At 40.7% G+C, this 17,065-nt stretch overlaps 1 protein-coding gene across 5 annotated transcripts in view; it reads right to left on the minus strand.

Moving 5' to 3' along the window:
• col17a1b (collagen, type XVII, alpha 1b) overlaps positions 1-15,989 on the minus strand; it is a 23,829-nt gene extending 7,840 nt beyond the window's left edge. Inside the window, exons 1-36 of one of the 5 annotated variants that reach the window (XM_013909416.1) lie at positions 15,481-15,989; positions 14,223-14,276; positions 12,142-12,192; positions 11,886-11,996; positions 10,475-10,774; positions 10,314-10,370; positions 10,194-10,229; positions 10,019-10,069; positions 8,822-8,968; positions 8,140-8,289; positions 7,678-8,004; positions 7,101-7,184; positions 6,950-7,012; positions 6,703-6,858; positions 6,352-6,444; positions 6,211-6,255; positions 5,979-6,122; positions 4,036-4,548; positions 3,897-3,947; positions 3,624-3,650; positions 3,084-3,146; positions 2,884-2,988; positions 2,728-2,790; positions 2,102-2,137; positions 1,914-1,967; positions 1,783-1,818; positions 1,666-1,701; positions 1,497-1,559; positions 1,195-1,230; positions 947-1,018; positions 835-861; positions 691-726; positions 565-600; positions 402-485; positions 259-294; positions 83-175 (exon numbers count right to left, since the gene is read on the minus strand). In XM_013909416.1, the coding sequence (XP_013764870.1) occupies positions 83-175; positions 259-294; positions 402-485; positions 565-600; positions 691-726; positions 835-861; positions 947-1,018; positions 1,195-1,230; positions 1,497-1,559; positions 1,666-1,701; positions 1,783-1,818; positions 1,914-1,967; positions 2,102-2,137; positions 2,728-2,790; positions 2,884-2,988; positions 3,084-3,146; positions 3,624-3,650; positions 3,897-3,947; positions 4,036-4,548; positions 5,979-6,122; positions 6,211-6,255; positions 6,352-6,444; positions 6,703-6,858; positions 6,950-7,012; positions 7,101-7,184; positions 7,678-8,004; positions 8,140-8,289; positions 8,822-8,968; positions 10,019-10,069; positions 10,194-10,229; positions 10,314-10,370; positions 10,475-10,774; positions 11,886-11,996; positions 12,142-12,192; positions 14,223-14,265 (3,325 nt within the window). In that variant the 5' untranslated portion in view covers positions 14,266-14,276; positions 15,481-15,989. Of the gene's footprint in view, positions 1-82; positions 176-258; positions 295-401; positions 486-564; positions 601-690; positions 727-834; positions 862-946; positions 1,019-1,194; positions 1,231-1,496; positions 1,560-1,665; positions 1,702-1,782; positions 1,819-1,913; positions 1,968-2,101; positions 2,138-2,727; positions 2,791-2,883; positions 2,989-3,083; positions 3,147-3,623; positions 3,651-3,896; positions 3,948-4,035; positions 4,549-5,978; positions 6,123-6,210; positions 6,256-6,351; positions 6,445-6,702; positions 6,859-6,949; positions 7,013-7,100; positions 7,185-7,677; positions 8,290-8,821; positions 8,969-10,018; positions 10,070-10,193; positions 10,230-10,313; positions 10,371-10,474; positions 10,775-11,885; positions 11,997-12,141; positions 12,193-14,222; positions 14,277-15,480 lie in introns of all 5 variants that reach the window. The other 4 variants (XM_005727470.2, XM_005727468.2, XM_005727467.2 and 1 more) reach the window with 4 other exon arrangements.
• Between the last annotated feature and the right edge of the window lie 1,076 nt (positions 15,990-17,065).

Here is a 17,065-nt window from a genome sequence, read left to right on the forward strand (position 1 = left end):
TAGATAGATAGATAGATAGATAGATAGATAGATAGGCCCTTGAATACAGCACACCTCAAAAAATTCATTCAAAAGTACTCACTGTCTGTTCTGCTTGAAGAAACCGTCTCACTCTTACTCAAGGATAGTTCTGATTCTCCCACGTCTCCCTTTGCTCCTCTGTCACCTTTAGGACCTGAAAAGGCAAACATTTAGGGTTTTAATCTGAATCTGAAAGGAAAATTCAAGTTGAGAACAAGAAAAACCACAATGACGTACCAGGTTGGCCAGGCAGACCAGCAGGGCCGATGGGACCTGAGGAGGTAAATTGAAGATAAAAAAAACAAAACATTAATGCTGGTACTATAATTCAGCGATGAAATGAATGTCCAACTATTTTTTTGGGCTATCAAGCGTCAGACCTGATAATCCTGGAGCCCCAGGGGGACCAGGAGGACCAGCAGGCCCAGGTGCTCCTGGGATGCCAACAGCAGTGGAGCCAGCTGCTAAATGTATGTGATTATCAGATGTCAAATGTCTTTATCAGGAGTCTGTTAAAATATACATTTCATGATGTTCTGTTACCTGCATTGATGATGCGTCCTGGTGCACCAGTATCACCTTAAACAGACATGCACATCTCACGTTAAGGTAATAAAGTCATAATCAACAGCACAAAAAAAACTTGCAGGCAGACATACGCAGCTGTACCTTTGGTGCCGGGTTGTCCTGGATTTCCTGGTATCCCTAAAATACAATTTAAGTACATCATCAGTGTGGTCAGCATTCAAAGTGTCACCCCCAGAGAATTAATAATATGCTACAACAGGAGAGGTATTAATGGCACAGTCATACCTGGTGGTCCTTGAAGTCCAGGTGTTCCTACAGAAGGAAAATATTATGAATATATTTCTGAATATATGTAGCAGATTTATTATCTGCTAATGTGTTAGAGCAGCAACCTTACCTGGAAGTCCATTATCCCCAGGAGGCCCAGCAGGACCTCTGAGTCCAGGAGGCCCAGCTGGTCCTTGGTCACCTGGGCCCAAGGAATAGCATTAGGATTTATTTGTTTTGATGTATTTTTATTTTAATTATTCTATTTTACACTTGTGTGAAATAAATGTATTAATTCTACCTATATCTGTTCTACATTCTTATTTAAATAATATGTAAATTAGTGCAAATGCAGTGCTTATATGATGAGTTATTCACCTCTTGATCCCTTTGCGCCATCTTGTCCAGAAAGTCCTGATGGGCAAAAAGCAGAAAATATTTTATATTGAATTGATCTAAAACATAAACGCATATGCTGCTGACTTAATAACAAGTCTTAGCTACAGACAGAGGAAGCCTTATGAGCAGACTCCTCTTTGACAGAGAATGTTGTTTCATGCTCCTGCAGGTTCTAAACAACCACATGAAACACCAGGAGTCAGTCGAGCACAGTACCACAGTCCGAGTGGCTGAGAATCTATTAGAATCTACTATCCGAGGTTAGACGTCCCCTGACTCACCCACTGATCCTTTGGAGCCTTTTTCTCCAGCTGGCCCGGGCGGACCTGGTAAACCGGATTCACCTGAGAAGTCAGACAACTCGATCAGAAAATTAAGAGACTGAACGGAGTTTAAAACATGCTAATTTTGCATCTACAAATCCAGTTTCAATTACAAAGCTGTGCTGACCTTGTGCACCTCTGGGACCTTTGTCACCAGTGTCACCTGAAATAAACAATGAATTAAACTCTGATCAACAAGCCCAACACAGGGTCCTTTAAAATGCTGACAGGATGTACAACAAACCTTTAAGTCCCTGGAATCCAGCAAGCCCTCTATCACCTGCAGAGTAAGAAAAAGACATTATAATATATCAAAAATAAATAATTTAACTATGAATTTCACACTATTTAGCAGGTGAGTAGTGTGAAACTCACCTTTAGCCCCAGGAGGCCCTGATTCGCCACGGAAACCTTGAAGACCTGGTTGACCTATCACAAAGCAGTTCATGTTAAAGGCCAGGAATGAAGTTAAAACACTAATGATGCTATTTTCAGCTGGTGCTAAATACATTTTGTGGTAAATTCCGCTAAGCAAGTAGATGAATTCGATTTAATGCACTAACCTGGTGGCCCAGAAAGTCCAGACAGCCCCTGTGCACCTGAAAGAATAATTAGCAATTAATAATTATAACAGCATTTGGACAAAAATAAGAATTTAAAAACCGTTTTGATTCACATTGGCACTTTAGGAAAGCTTGAGCTTTCTTTCTTTCATTACACTGAGAAATCAAAATTGCTCTAAAGTGACACAGATGTAAAATAAATGAATAAGTAAATAAATAACTGTAGTGAAAAAAACAACAACTTTTTTTCCGGTGTTTTCTAAGCCGAAGCTTTCTAAGTGTTTTGGTAACACTATTTGGAAAAACAGGAAAGACATATGAGTTTAATTATGCATGAAGTCACAAATAAAACATATTTCTGGAGAGTATGAATAAAAATAAAGCAATGATAGGCCATTCTTTGTTTGTTTTGTTTTTGTTTTGATAAGTAATGTCAGCTGCAAATTGCATCTTGAGGCTGTATTCATAAACTGACTCTATACTGCCACCTGCTGCTGCAAACGGTACAGACACCACGAGGGATTAAATGCTTGTCATCTCATAAATGTCTCAATAAGGAGGCATTCATAGATGTTTTTGTTTGTTTGTTTACTTAAACTTGAAAGCTCCATCTTCACTGATCTCACCTTTTGGTCCAGGGGGGCCGATAGGTCCTACAGGCCCAGGAACCCCAGGATCTCCATGAGCACCTGCACAAGCCAAACATAAAAGATCTTGTAGTGACAAACTGTTTGCGAGTCAAGCTAGACGAGGTCTTTGATTGTTCTGAGTATGAACCATACCTCTGTCGCCTTTAATTCCAAAGCCTGGAGGTCCTGGCTCACCTCTCGGGCCAACTGGGCCCTCACGACCTCTAAGACCCGGTGGCCCCTCAGCTCCATGTTCACCTGATCACACATATAGCACAGAGATGATCAGTGGCTCTAACTCAGCTGAGCAGCTACATCATGAATTCAATTTTAACTTGAAATGTTTTGTGTACCTTGAGTTCCTTTTTGTCCTTTGGGACCTTCGGGGCCTGAATGTCCCATCGCACCTGGAGGACCTGAAGTCACAGTCACAGTGAGTAAAAATGGCGTCACAATACCACACAGTAATTCTAAGAAAAATATAAAATAATGTGATGACTAGCATCCGATACCAATGCTGATACTGACACTGACATTTGGAGGTATTTTAAATCCACTTTTCCAGTGTTTCGGCTGAAATGTTTTTGTTTCAGACACACGACACACAAACAGATCTCTGTAACACTTGTCGAGCCATTTTCACCCTGCCCAAATCTACTCAGATCAGCTTGTGTTGTGTGCCAAACACGCTGACAACAGGAAAATTGTAACCTGCCCTCTGGTGGACAAACTATCGTATGTAACGTTAACGGTCCTAACATTGTTCAAGTGTGTTTTAACTGCTGTTATAAATGCTGATACTGATAGATCAGCACACAGATAATATCAGCCTGAAAACAAATTGGGTGGGCTGTAGTGATTAATAAATGAAAATGTAAGTCATCGTTACTCACCTGGGATGCCAGGGAAACCGGGATCTCCTATAAAAAATAAAACACAAGAGAAATAAGAGCAGAAAAATGGAGCAGGACTTCACCCGAAATACTCCAAAAAGAAAATATTTTGGTCAGTAAGAGATACTGCTGTTAAACCTTTAGTTCCAGGGTCGCATAAAAAGAGTAGGAAAATAAACATTCTTAAAATTTAAAATGACATGCAGCTGATTTTGATTACCTCAAGAACATTACAGTTTTAGATGTAATTAAATAAACTTTTTTATATTTTACCTTTAGGCCCAGGCAATCCTCTCTCTCCCTGTACTGAGGACGCTAAAGTAGCTGAAAAAGGAAAACAATTACATGAATGTAGTGCATGATATGTAAATATGTATGTGTGTGTGTGTGTATGTGTGTGTGTGTGTAGTACCTTTGAATGCCTGCGACTGCATTTCAGCCCTTAACATGTGCTGGATGGCCAGCTGAAGAGCAGCAGAATCTATGTGTCCTCCACTCACGCTGATCCTGAGGTCAGTGCCAGTACCGGCACCACTAGCAGAACCGGTAACCCCAACTCGTTGACTGGTACCAGCAGCATCAACTCTACCACTTTGACTTGTACCAGCACTCCCGACGCTGCTGCTTCCACTACTGCTGGAGCTCCCACTGGAACTGGTACCAGCTCCAACACCAGAAGTACCAGTAGACCCTCCAATGCCATTACCACCTGTGCTGACATCACTTGTGGAAATCTGAACTTGTGTCCTGGATCCTGAACTTCCACCTCCTCCACCCACGCCTATGGTGTTGTCAGTGCCCATACCTCCACCATCCACATAAGTGTTGATATCATTGGAAGACAGCCGACTGGTGTGGGCGCCAGCGACCGATGACGCAGCTTCCAGGGTCGCCACTCGACTCTTCAGCTTTCTCACATCCTCAGCTGAGAAAAAGACAGGCAGATGTTTCCACCGTAAGTAAAAAATTCTTATTTACAGCTTCTCAAATGTAAAGTGTTATCTTTCTTTTTCTCCTCTGTAGACTAAACACTTAACATCAGATGACTCCGTGATGAAAGTACTATGATGTTTTAGCTGTGGTCTAAAAATCTAAAATGTAACATATTTACTTGCTCATATTTGTAGTAAATGTGAGCACAAGTATAGAACGGGATTCTTGCAGCTTCCCTTTGTGCGAGCCTCCAAGCCCGAGGAAAAAAAATCCAGTGGATAAGAGCCCAAAACTGCAGTTCCCCTAGAGGCCACTTGAGGCTGCCTCCAAAAGCATGTAAGTGCTCTTTGACTTCCATGTTAAGATGCTGTTGAACTACACAACATTTAAAGTATGTTTACAGCCTGGTAGAAGAAGCATTTTTGGTTACTGTTGGCGGTTTCCCGTTCCATACTACCTGTACTGGGGTCTTAGACAGTGTTTGTGGTGTTGGTGCTATTTGAAGTGTTTTAGTGGAGCTGTATGATCTACAACGTGGCTTTCTGGGTGGTACAGACCATCCCAGAAGTTTGTGCTTCAGTTATGATGACTTGTACAATTTAACCGATTATTTAGCCCTCCAACTTCATACCAGGATGAAGGAGGAAATGCAGATTTTAGAAAGAAATGAATGAACTTTAATATGGCACTTAAGCCTCAGTTTCTAAACTATATATGGAATACTGGAACAATTAAAAGCAATAAAAAGGATATTATTTATCCAGACATACAGAGTCAAATTTTTATTTTTCCTTTGTTTTCAAGGGACATAAAAATGAAGTGTATATCCTCTCAAACTCTGCTGTTGCTTCACAGTCTAAGACTGAGAGTGAAGACTCGGAAATTCATTTGTGTTCCCCTCGGAACATATTTAACTTAACATATAACTAAGCTATAAGTTATAACATATGTATTGAACTGAATGATGAAAAACAGACGTTTATCAGTTCACAGACTCTGAGCAGGCTGTGGATGCTTCAGTGTAAGTTGCAAATGTATTTTCAGGTTCTTGACATCACATTTTTATCAGGGTAAATCCACAACAACAACTCTCGTGCTACAGGCAAAGCAAACTCGAGTCTCTGATGTCATCCAGCAACGATTTCCAGAGCTGGTCTGTAGACAATGAATGAATGCCAGACTTTATGGGGGTGGGACGGCACTAAGAGATCATATTTCCAGGGAGAGAATTACATTTATTGTTTCTCAGCTCAATAGTGGAGACTAGTCTGTAAAGGCTGAAACACTTTTTATTGGTTAAAAAACAGTCACTCTCTGATCCTTCACAGCACAGCAGCTTTAGAATCTGGCCCTTCAGACTCCTGAGGTTTTATCTTATCTGTGGCCTTTGGGGTCTCATAAGGCTGCACAGTTCAATCTTACCCAGAGCAATGAGGCCAAACAGGAGTCCCAGCAAGAGCAGGGAGAGAAGGAGAAGGCCCAGCAGCCACTTCCACCAGGAGCAACAGGAGTCCGAACAACAGCATAGTCCTCCACCTCCGAAGATGCCGCTGTCCCTGTGAATCTCTGCAGAAAGAGTGACGAGTTCAATCCAACATTAAATTTTCAGTACACTGTCAATTAGCTCCTCAATATTTATGTCGATGAAACTTACCTGCATAGGTGGCTTTGTCTTTCATTACAACTCCAGATGAACCATCTGTGCAAGAAATAAACCAACATCACCAATTTTTTGTTATTGTTGTTGTTTTCTTGTAAATCAGTCACATTGGAGATGCTTTTAAGATGCTCTCACAGTAAGAGTTGCCAGTCTCTGCCTTCAGTTGGGCCGTTTCACCGTAGCTCGAAATAAGCTTCTCCTTCTTTATCGAGTCTCCTGACAGTGACCCTGTGAAAACAGAAAAAGCACCCATTTTATGTATTTATTTATTTTTTCTTAAGGAACTAAACTGAAAACATACAATGACAAACTGTAACAGACAATCAGCTCTAAAGGAGTTTAAATTATAACCAAGTTTAAATTATAACCAAAAAACGAATAAAAAACAGTGCAATTAAATACATGTCAGGCCAATTCCCGATTAAAACTCTAAGGAAAGTTGAGGAACTTGTATGCCCAGTAGGTGGCGCTGAGTGTGAGGCTCACCTCCTCCTACATGAATGCCGCTGCTGGTAAACTGCTTGCCGGTGTCTTTTGCCAAAATGAGCATATCTGTCTCCCTTTTGGCTGGAACGTTTTCTTTTTCAGAAACCACGAACTTATAGTCTTTCTTATAGGCGTCATCAGTTTGGGATCTAGTGGCTGATAAAAGACAAACCACCAGGAATTAATCTTGTTCAGCCTTTGATTATTTTTATCAGATTCAGGGGGATTTAAACTGTTGCAGACTTACTCGTAGAGACTCCAGTGCTGATGCCGCTGCCACCGTTGGTCACGTTCTTCTGAACACCATATCCTGTAAATACAAACGCATAGATGGATATGTAAGAAAGACACAATTTTGAAATGAGGGCAAAAAGAGGATAGAAAAAAGGTTTTCTTACCTCCCAGGTTAGCATTTACGTTGGCTCCACTGGTGGTGAGCACACTGGCCGAAGTGGGTGCCAGGTTATTCTGAAAGCCGTAAACTAGAAAATATAGATGCAGAGATTTGATTAAGTAACTACCAATTATTTCACACTGGAGGAAAGTCACAGTGGAGAAGGGAAGCATCCTTCATTTCCATTTATGGCCCCAGAGTAGTTTTACAACTTGACTATGCTAACCAGCCAGAATAGGGAAGAAAGACTTAACTGGAGTTTGTGCAATTTATTTTGATTTTTCAGGGAAAAGAATTACACTGACTATGGAAAAGTATCAAAAACTCACAAAAACTCATGCATCAAATATGGAAAATACTTCCAAGGTTTTTCTGAGAATATATAATATTCAAATTCAACACTATGGACCATCAGGATGGGGATGATGACATCTGCTGATTTCTAATATAAGACTTATCATAGTGTACCTGTTTCCTTGTTCAGATGTTTGTTTATATGTAAGCATGTGTAGATATGGAGCATAATAAATGCATGTGTAGTGACAACATATCCATGTATATCCAGGAACATTTGGTCTCACCTGACAGGGATGATGGAGAGGTGGGGATGACTGGTGCCAAGCCTGCAGCCATGTTGTTGGCGCTGACCTGCCCACTTTGGTATGTGTAGCTGCTGGTGTTGCCAGCAATGACTGTAGTGGAGGAGGATGGCAGAGTGGAGGTGGACCAGGAGAAAGTGGGGAACACCGTGGAGTCCAGAGTGTCATATTGACCTGATCTTACAGTGGTGTCATACTGCACTGATCTCACACCAGTATCATACTGTCCTGATTTCAGACTACCATCATACTGCACTGATCTCACACCAGTATCATACTGTCCTGATCTCACACCAGTATCATACTGTCGTGATTTCAGACTACCATCATACTGCACTGACCTCACACCAGTATCATACTGTCCTGATTTCAGACTACCATCATACTGCACTGATCTCACACCAGTATCATACTGTCCTGATTTCAGACTACCATCATACTGCACTGATCTCACACCAGTATCATACTTGTCTGTGATATCATACTGGCTTGATTTATCAAGCTTTCCATTTGTCAGGCCGGTATCATACAGTCCTGATAAATCAATGGTGTTGAACCCAGGTGATCTCACACCAGAGCCAAAAGAACTTGAAACTGCAGGAGAGAAAAGACACAAAGACAAACATTTTAAATGTGTCTCTAGTTTTCACTTTTCTCCACTTTGTGTCTGTGATGTGCAGCTCAGGCGGCAGTGCGTTGTCCTGTAGTTTGTAGGTTGGTAGCCCCCCACTGTCTGTGTTATACCGAACCATAATTGGCCTCTGATGGATCCATCAGAGTGTGAGTGTGCGTGTGACAGTTAAAAAGAGCTTAAAGACATAGTATGAATGTGTGTGAGAAAAGGTAAAACCAATATATAAGAGTCTATTAAACAGTTTAACCCCTTATAACCTGTTTCCACATTCAGACTAAATCTATACAGTATATTGGACACAACTTGACAACTAACTTTATTGCACATTAATATACATTTTTATTAATGTTATTTTTCCCTCTTTATTCCATATTAAGATTTCCTGTGACACCTCTCTAATATATAATGACTTTTTAATAAACCCTGACTATTTTGACAAAATGTTCTTCTACGTGAATCTCCAACGCTAAAGGGTTTAGCACTGTAGTATACCTGACTGAGAGGCCACTGAGATGGTCTTTGTCTCCACGCTGGCCTTTTTAGGGACAGGCAGGGTGATGGAGGCACTGGAGGAGCGAGTGGGGCTGACGCTGCTAGAGCGTCCCTTCAGCAGCTTCTTCACGTCATCCAACTCTGTCCCTGCAGAACCACAAACGCACAAACAAATGCAACAATGCAGCACATCTCAGATACTGTTTCATCTTGAATTTGAACTAGAAACTCAACAGCAGAAACTGTTAGAAGTTTATGGCTAAAAGGAATCCTAAAAACAGAAGACTGTAATTTTGCAAGAGGCAAACACAAAAAACACTTTTTAAAGAAAATTAAACATTTTGTCTTAATATTTATTCTTCATTTAGTTTGGTTAGTTGGGGGTATGTGTCCTCTGAAAATATTAGTTAATCTCCGTTTGTCATAAAACAGGTATAATCAATCATATAAATATCTAACATGTACTCATGCAATAATCTCACAGTGTAAAAGTGGCCATGATTTATTGTTTTGAAAGTATTTTTATTTGTAATATTTCTGCGAGTGATAATAGCTGCAAAACCTACAAAAGAAGAGACTTACACTCCACTTCTGAGAGTTACGGTCTTGTTTTTGTTTTATTATATTTAGTAAAAGTGCTTTTTCCACCACTACACACGATGTACCGTGGCAGGCTAAGGGGGCCAAAGGTGGCACAGAGTGACTAACTCTTAAAAAATGTGGATTAAATAACAGCACTTATGGACTTCAATCAGCAGGGGGAGCGATGATCATCTGTTCAGCTCTAACTCTGCACCGTTTTGGTCTAAAATGGGACTTACTGCAAACAGTGAGTCATGTGTGCCGTTGCTACCACCAAAATTCTGCCCCATAACCTTTTCTCCACATGGCTACAGTGCAAACAAAGGCACGGTCCCCACTGTTTAAACCTCCGCTCGTCTCTTTTTGCTGATGTATATGTTCTGTTTTGGAGAACTAACTGCAACACGTGTTACAAATTAGAATTTTATAGACTCGCATGTGAGAAGTGGAACGTAATATAAATCTGATCCACATGATTCAAAAGAGACACCCCACAGTAAAAAAGTCTTTCACTATGCAAGTGGTTCTTTGAATGAATGTACTCAGGAACAGGACAAAATGAGAAAAAGTTCTGAGAACTTGCATAACAGCAGCAAATGGATTGAGAGGTCTTACATCTGCAGGGAGTGGGGGAGGCACTTTGCAATCTGACTCTGATCTCGCTTTCTGGAAAAAAAAATCACAACACACAATGGACAATGGAATCCTCATTTAATAAAATAAATAAATAAATAACAATTCAGAGTCAGATGGTGCAGAAATAATGAGGGGAGGAGCTATTATTAAATACCTCTGCTTTCGCTTCTCCCTCTTGTGGCACCAGAGCCTGAAAGAAAAACAGAGACACATGTTTAGGGTAAAACAGGAGAGATATTGTGCATTGAGAACATTGATAAGCCTTTTCACTTACAATAGTTTCCATAATCTTTGCGAGTAAATTCTGGAGAGGAATTAGCACTGGAACTCCCTAGAAGAAAGCACAATGGTTGAGCAGAAGTATAAACAGCACCCTTGAGTTGTGCCAGTTTCCTTCACTCTCTGATGCCAACTGTTTTATTAACAGGATCTCACCATCATAGCCCCCTGAGCGGCTGGATATGTGCTTCCTCTCCCGGAAAGCTGGCGACAGGCCTCCTGATGAGCCAGCAGTCTGCGTCCTCCTGGCACCGCCCGACGAGCTGGACCGGACCTTGGACGCGGAGCTCACGAGATAACTGCCTCCGCTGCCTCCACCTCCTCCTCCTCCTGTGGCAATTCCAAAGCTTTCTCCATCTATGTAGGTCCCACCTCCCTCACCCCCTCCTGAGGAGTCTCCGCCGAGGTAGATTCCCGAGGAGGAGCTGTAGCTCCCGGTGTTCACACCTACAGAAGCTGGAAGGATGATTTCCAAAATTATTTATGATTTCACAGAACTCTTCAGTCATGATTGGACTAATATGACCAGGAAGTAGTAACTAAGTCCCTTTTTTCAGCTGTAAATTTAAGATAGTGCCATTTTACATGAGTATTTCCAGCTTCTGCTCCGCCACGTCTCAGAAAAACTGAACATACTGGAAATACTACATAGCACACAGAAAATATATAGTGATGATCCATTTTAAAGTCCCACTTACTGGAAAATATTCCTGAGAAACCTCCACAGAAGATGCTACATAAGATAATCGTTTTTATTTAATAAAAACTGCTGTTTCTAAAAAGAAAAGTAAATGATTTCCTGTGGCAAGTGTACATTAGCAGCTAAAACAGATCCACTGAAACTCCTGAACGTGTTTACCTGCAGAATATGATTAATGTTATACAGATTCTGCAGATAACACTCGCATTGCCACACGTTCAGCTGACCAGTTGTGCAAAACTTGAAACACTTGAAACAGGCTCAGTTATTTAATTAGGTTTTTCTGTACAGTCCACAAACTGTACAGAAACTAAATTAGAGTACTGATAGTTACTTTACAACAAGAGGAACTCCTGTTTTAGTGTGTGAAAACATCCAGATCTGGTATTTTTACATTAAACCCTGGTTTAACTTATTCATTCAATTCAATAAAAAAGTTCCCCATAAATATTGCACAAAAATAGTCATTTCTAATTAAAAACCTGCTAAATAACTAAAAGAAGTAAAGTATTTCCCTATGCCATGCTGTGGAGCAGAAGTATATAGTAGCATGAAACCATAACACCTAACTAAGTATCTTTACTGAGATTGGAGCTAAAAGTTAAATACCGTAACCGTTTCCCTATGGCACCCGTAAAATAATGTTTCAGTAAACCAGCTCCACCTCAGCCTCCTTTAATAGTAATGCTCTCCGCCGTATCTTAGTGCATCAATAATGACGTCAGAGCTACTTTCAAGAAATAAAATATTCCTGCCTGGATGCAAAAAACTAGAATCTGTCTTTTGTAATTCGGGTTAAAAATGTGACATTCAGCATCTCAAAACAAAACTGCAGCTTCCTCATTTTAAGTGGAAAGTTGCTCTCACATGAAGAAAAGTAAGTTCCACTGCTGCTGTTCTGGGTTAAGACATTCTTCTCCAAGCCCAGCCCTCCAGCACTGCTGGACATATTCCTGTGATTTGATCCGCTGGTTCCCTCTAGCAACGAAGACACACAGCAAAACACAAGAAGCAGTTACTCATCGGGAACTTCCTTTAGAACTATAATTACTCTTATTTCTTTTTTTGTTTTTAGTTTGCTGACAACAATTAAGGCAAACATGGCTAGACCAAAGAGACTCACTTGGTGGGAGAGATGTCAGTCTGGTTGTGGAGGTTATGGTTTCTGTGACAACTGATGAAAAGGAAACAATAATTGCCACTGTGCGCACGGTATTTGTGTCCATATAGGTATAACAGTGAGAGTTATTACAGCAAACTACACTTTTTTTTATTGTTAAAAAACTGAAAATGTACTTTTTTTGCCAGTATATTATCTGTTTTTTATGTAATAGACAGGATGGCATAATGGAATAACAGAAAACAGATCACATAACAGCAGAAAAATAACAGAAATGATCAGAATGAAAATAAATATGAAAAGAATAAACAAATAAACAGAAATAACATGTTATTGTGTGTAGACTCATCTTGACACTTATTGTTAAAGGAGTTTTTATACTATAACTAAAGACTAATGGGTGAGAGAGGATTACAAAACTGTTATAGCACATTAATAACAATTTTTGGAGAGCAAGGTTGGTCGATGTCCTCCTACAACTGTTTTTTAAATTTAATGAAATGAACAATTTCTAACCATAGTGAATTGATGTGATTGCTTACGAACATTAACAGGCATACAAATGAAAACTTCACTCTGACTATTAATGATTTTGACAACCATCTAAAAATGCAAAATGCTAGTCTTAATAGTGCCTCATAGTTTTTTAATAGAGTATTAACTGATCTATTAAACACTATTAAAGTTCTAGTTGCAACCTTGAAGCCTTTAATAACAGGTGACTTGCAATTACCTGGTTCTAAAACAACCAAGTGCCAGGTTAAGGTCATCGGGTTGGGTGGTTTCCCGTAAAATCAAATCAAACTCAAGTCTTGCATTTAAATAAAGCTAAAGTACCAAATGAGGACATCTGACATGTCAAGTTTTTCAATGTTTTGATTCTTACTGACAAAAACATCCCTACCAAAAATTTCACAAGCATCTTGAGGTCTTAATTTGCAGATTGCTGACCCTGTGATTGCTATCACAACGCGCAACAGGAGAATAACAACTAAATCACCTCCAGGAATGAGTCGGACCCTACGCCCTGTGACCGCGTTTTCTTTATGAATTTTCAGTCCCAACTTGGATTCATACTTTCTGACAAGTTCTGACTGTAATCAAAGACTTTGTCCTCAGGTCAGCCTGAGCCTTCATGCTCATCATATATGTAGGCATGAATTACAAGAACATTAAATAAAGATTGCATAAATTATGGGTGCAGATAAATTTGATGTTAATAACACCCCTGTTCCAGCAGGAAGCAAGTTGTTCTCCTGCAGCAGCCTGTTGAGTTTTGCTGGCATCAGCTATAGATTATAAAAATTCCTTTAATTTCATGCTGGCTTCTCGTTCGTGTCTTCCTCCTTTCATCTCCTCCTCTTCACTCCTGCTTTCCTTCCCTTTTAGGGGTTTATGTCTGTTTTAGGCCTGTTATGCTCCTGCTGCCGATGCTCCTCGACTCTGGCAAAGCCTCGAACACATTCTAACCACTGGTTATGAAATGTGTTAAATAAATAAAGTTCAGCAGATTTGCTTTAAAAGTGATCAATAAAACAAGAGGACAGCGTGTCTGATTCTCTCGGCAATGGTCAAACTTATGATCCGGGCCTGCTTGACCTCTCCGCCCTGTGTCAGAAGCTGTTAGGCCGCGATGAGCTCTGCTTTAACATTTAACTATGACTGCTGAAGGGAAACCCAGAGGATGACTTACACTGTGATGAGCAATGGAAAGTGAGACCAGTGAAGGCATGCAGTGATGTTAGTGATAATAAGACCCCCCCAGAGAGAGAGAGACAAAACCACCACCAAGGAAAGGAGGACGCTATTTAAAACCGTGTAGCAACAAAGTATTTTTGAGCCTCTACACCAATCTGTCTTTAAACCCTCAAATAAGAAATCACTTTATGAGGTCTGTGAAAATGGGACGCTGAGATTCTGAATGAAATCCAATTCAAATAGAACAAAAACTGTCTGTGGCAGTTAGTTTTTGTTTAATGTGTGTCTATTTTGGGTGAATCAAGCCTTTATTTTGGGATTTAATGGTGGCTTTGTCTATCTGTACTGCCATTCCAAAAACTTCGGAGGAAATCCAGAAATCTCACCCTTTTCTTCTGAGAAGTCCATCTGCCCTGTTAACTCGTCCATCCCATTTTAATCTGGTGAGATGATGATAAAATGTTGACCACAGTCATGTATATTCAGAGCCGTCTGCTTATTTCTTAACTGTGGTTAGATGGTATTTTAGCTAACATCTAATGAAAAAAAAGACAAAATTGTTCTCCCAGGAATGATCTGGGTTAAAGATCAGGCTGCTTGTTTACTGCATGTATTTGATACTTCATCCCAGCTGAAACACAAAATGTCATCACACCAGTCTTCCTGATTGTATTTTTTAAAACCACCATATGGTTTCCCCTTCCACTAACAGCAGACAGGCAGAACATATGCAACAAGAGCACACATTTACCTCTTATGTGAACAGAGGACACCACAGAAAAGCATCATCTATAGCTTTCAGCAGACTTTCTATTTACTTTTGTTTCTTTGACGAGCAAACTCACAAAGGAACAAAGGAGTCTGGTGGATCACCGCTCAGCTCTGAAAGACCATCCTCTCACCACACCCTGCCAGCCAACTAAGAGCATTTAACTGCATATGCTTCATCTACACTCAGGTTATTTAGAAACAGCAATGCAGAGAAACTTCATAAGATGCCCTTTTTGTTACTTTTCTCCTGTACCACGTGGTGCTGAAACCACAGCTTCTACCTGTGCCCAGTAACACATTTATGCTGTTTTTACTGCTGTGAGAAAAGTTAATAGTGAAGATATTTCTCCCAATAAATCCACTCCTTGTTATCCTTTTAGCTTGAAGCTTGTAAAAAAGAAGAAAAAAAAACAGTTACTTATCATAGGCTGTAACTGATCTGAGCAGCAAATATAGGCACATGTCAGTTAAAGCGTGATGCTCCAGAAAGGCCGGAGCCTCTGGTATATTTAGACGGATCTAAATAGCACAGCAAAAGGAGAATGTGTAAAACTATCCTGAGATCACTATAACCGAAAAATGATCCCCAAAAAACCCCTCCAATGGATTGTACATACAAGCCAAGAAGTATGTGCGGAGAACTTTGAAGACTATAACAATTCCAACCTATAAACACCCCAAAAAAAAGATTGACAGCCCATCAGCAAACTCCCAGAGCGCAGTTAGTGCAGAGATGCAGCAGCCAGGTGGGAAGAAACATCCGCAACATCCACCTTAAACAACTTTCCCCTTCTCCCCCCACCCCCCTTTAAAGTCTCCAAGTTATTTCAGAGCACTGCATTGTAACAAAACAAAACAAAAAGAAATCCATACCTTCAGCCACTTCCAACAAGTACCGATCAAATACGGATTCCTCGCAGGATGGAGCGACTGATCCACCACCGGAGGAACAATGTGTTTATGTGAAGCTGACGCGTCGTGCGGGGATGTTCTTAAAGTCCTCGATCCTATTGTGTCTTTTCGCTCAACTTTCCCAGGCAAGTAAAAACAGAGATTTTGGCACCGGTCCCAGCCGCGCCCATCAGCTTGGCAGGCAGGTGTGGCAGACGGCACGAAAAGCTGAATTTGAAGAAGAAGAAGAAGAAAAGAGCGCCCGAGGGAACCAATTAAGTTGTCAGACTCAGCCTAACAGGCACAGATACTCGACAGTGAAAAGGAAAAGTGATGAACTCCTCCTGCTGCTGCTACTGCTCAGCGCTTTAGCCTTACTTTTCGAAACTGGTAAAGTTTTGAGAGGAGGTGGGAAGGGGTTGATATGGGAGGTAGGATTTTTTCCCCCCACCACCACCTTCTCTTTCCTGCTGTTGGATAGCAGTGCAGCCATTTCGGGGTCTGCTGATCTAGTGTGGGCTACAAATCAATCCTGCTGCATCTGGAACGCATCTGGTGCGCATTTTTTGGAACAAGAAACAGAGCATTTAATCTATATCCTATGGCTTCAGCAACTGTTATTACATAACCAAGCAGTATTTTTACAACGTTTTAAAATTAAAAGCACAAGGCTGGAGTCGGGTGACTTTAACTGACTGCAATGTTTGCGTAAAAGGCTCCTCAGCTTTTTTTTAAATCCAGCTGTTTCAGCATCAGTTTGTGCCTTTCCTGTTTACTGCTCAGATTAGGAGTTCTGATAGTTTTCATGTGACACTGCTGATAGACTTCAGAAGAAATCAACAGCTTCCACCACGTGCAGTCACCAAATGAGAGGACACACGAGCTGTTTTTAACTGCATGATAATAATAAAAGTTCTCCATCCATTCATTTACATTTATGCAATTTTGCAGCTAAATTATAGATGTTTTATTTCTACACTGGCAGCCGCAAGCGCCAGTAGGTTCCCTCACCCACCACACCCTGTGCAGACATCCACCCACCCTGCATGACTCACAGCGAGTATGACTCTAATCTGCTCAAAGGATGGAAAAGAAATGGCCCCAAGGACAGTGTAACGGAGGAGGAGCTGCTGCTCCGCTCACATCTATGTGCAAGTTTGAATAATGCCAAATCTTAAGGGAAAGCAACAGATTCCAGGATGGTGGGGGGGAGCTGCAGCAGACTGGCCTGTGCAGCCTTTTTGTATGAAACACACTCCTGTTTGTGTTGAGGATAACAGCTGTTCCAGATAAGCTCTTATTATTCGTTCGAAGAGAGGGGGAAACAGCTTCAAAAGATTTGACAGGAAGTTCAACAATGCTTACACAGCAGAAAAATTGTTTAAGTGACAGGAAACAATTTGTGAAGCTGGGTGTCCATTCCTCATCATGCTTGGACATTGCTTGTGGTGTTCCACAAGGCTCTGTACTGGGTCCAAAATTATTTATTATTTATATAAATGATATTTGTAAGGCATCTGATATATTAAAATTGGTATTATTTGCAGATGACACAAATATTTTTTGT

The sequence above is a fragment of the Pundamilia nyererei genome, unplaced genomic scaffold, assembly GCF_000239375.1.
Source record: "Pundamilia nyererei isolate P.nyererei 1_Seehausen unplaced genomic scaffold, PunNye1.0 scaffold00024, whole genome shotgun sequence".
NCBI classification, from domain to species: Eukaryota; Metazoa; Chordata; class Actinopteri; order Cichliformes; family Cichlidae; genus Pundamilia; species Pundamilia nyererei.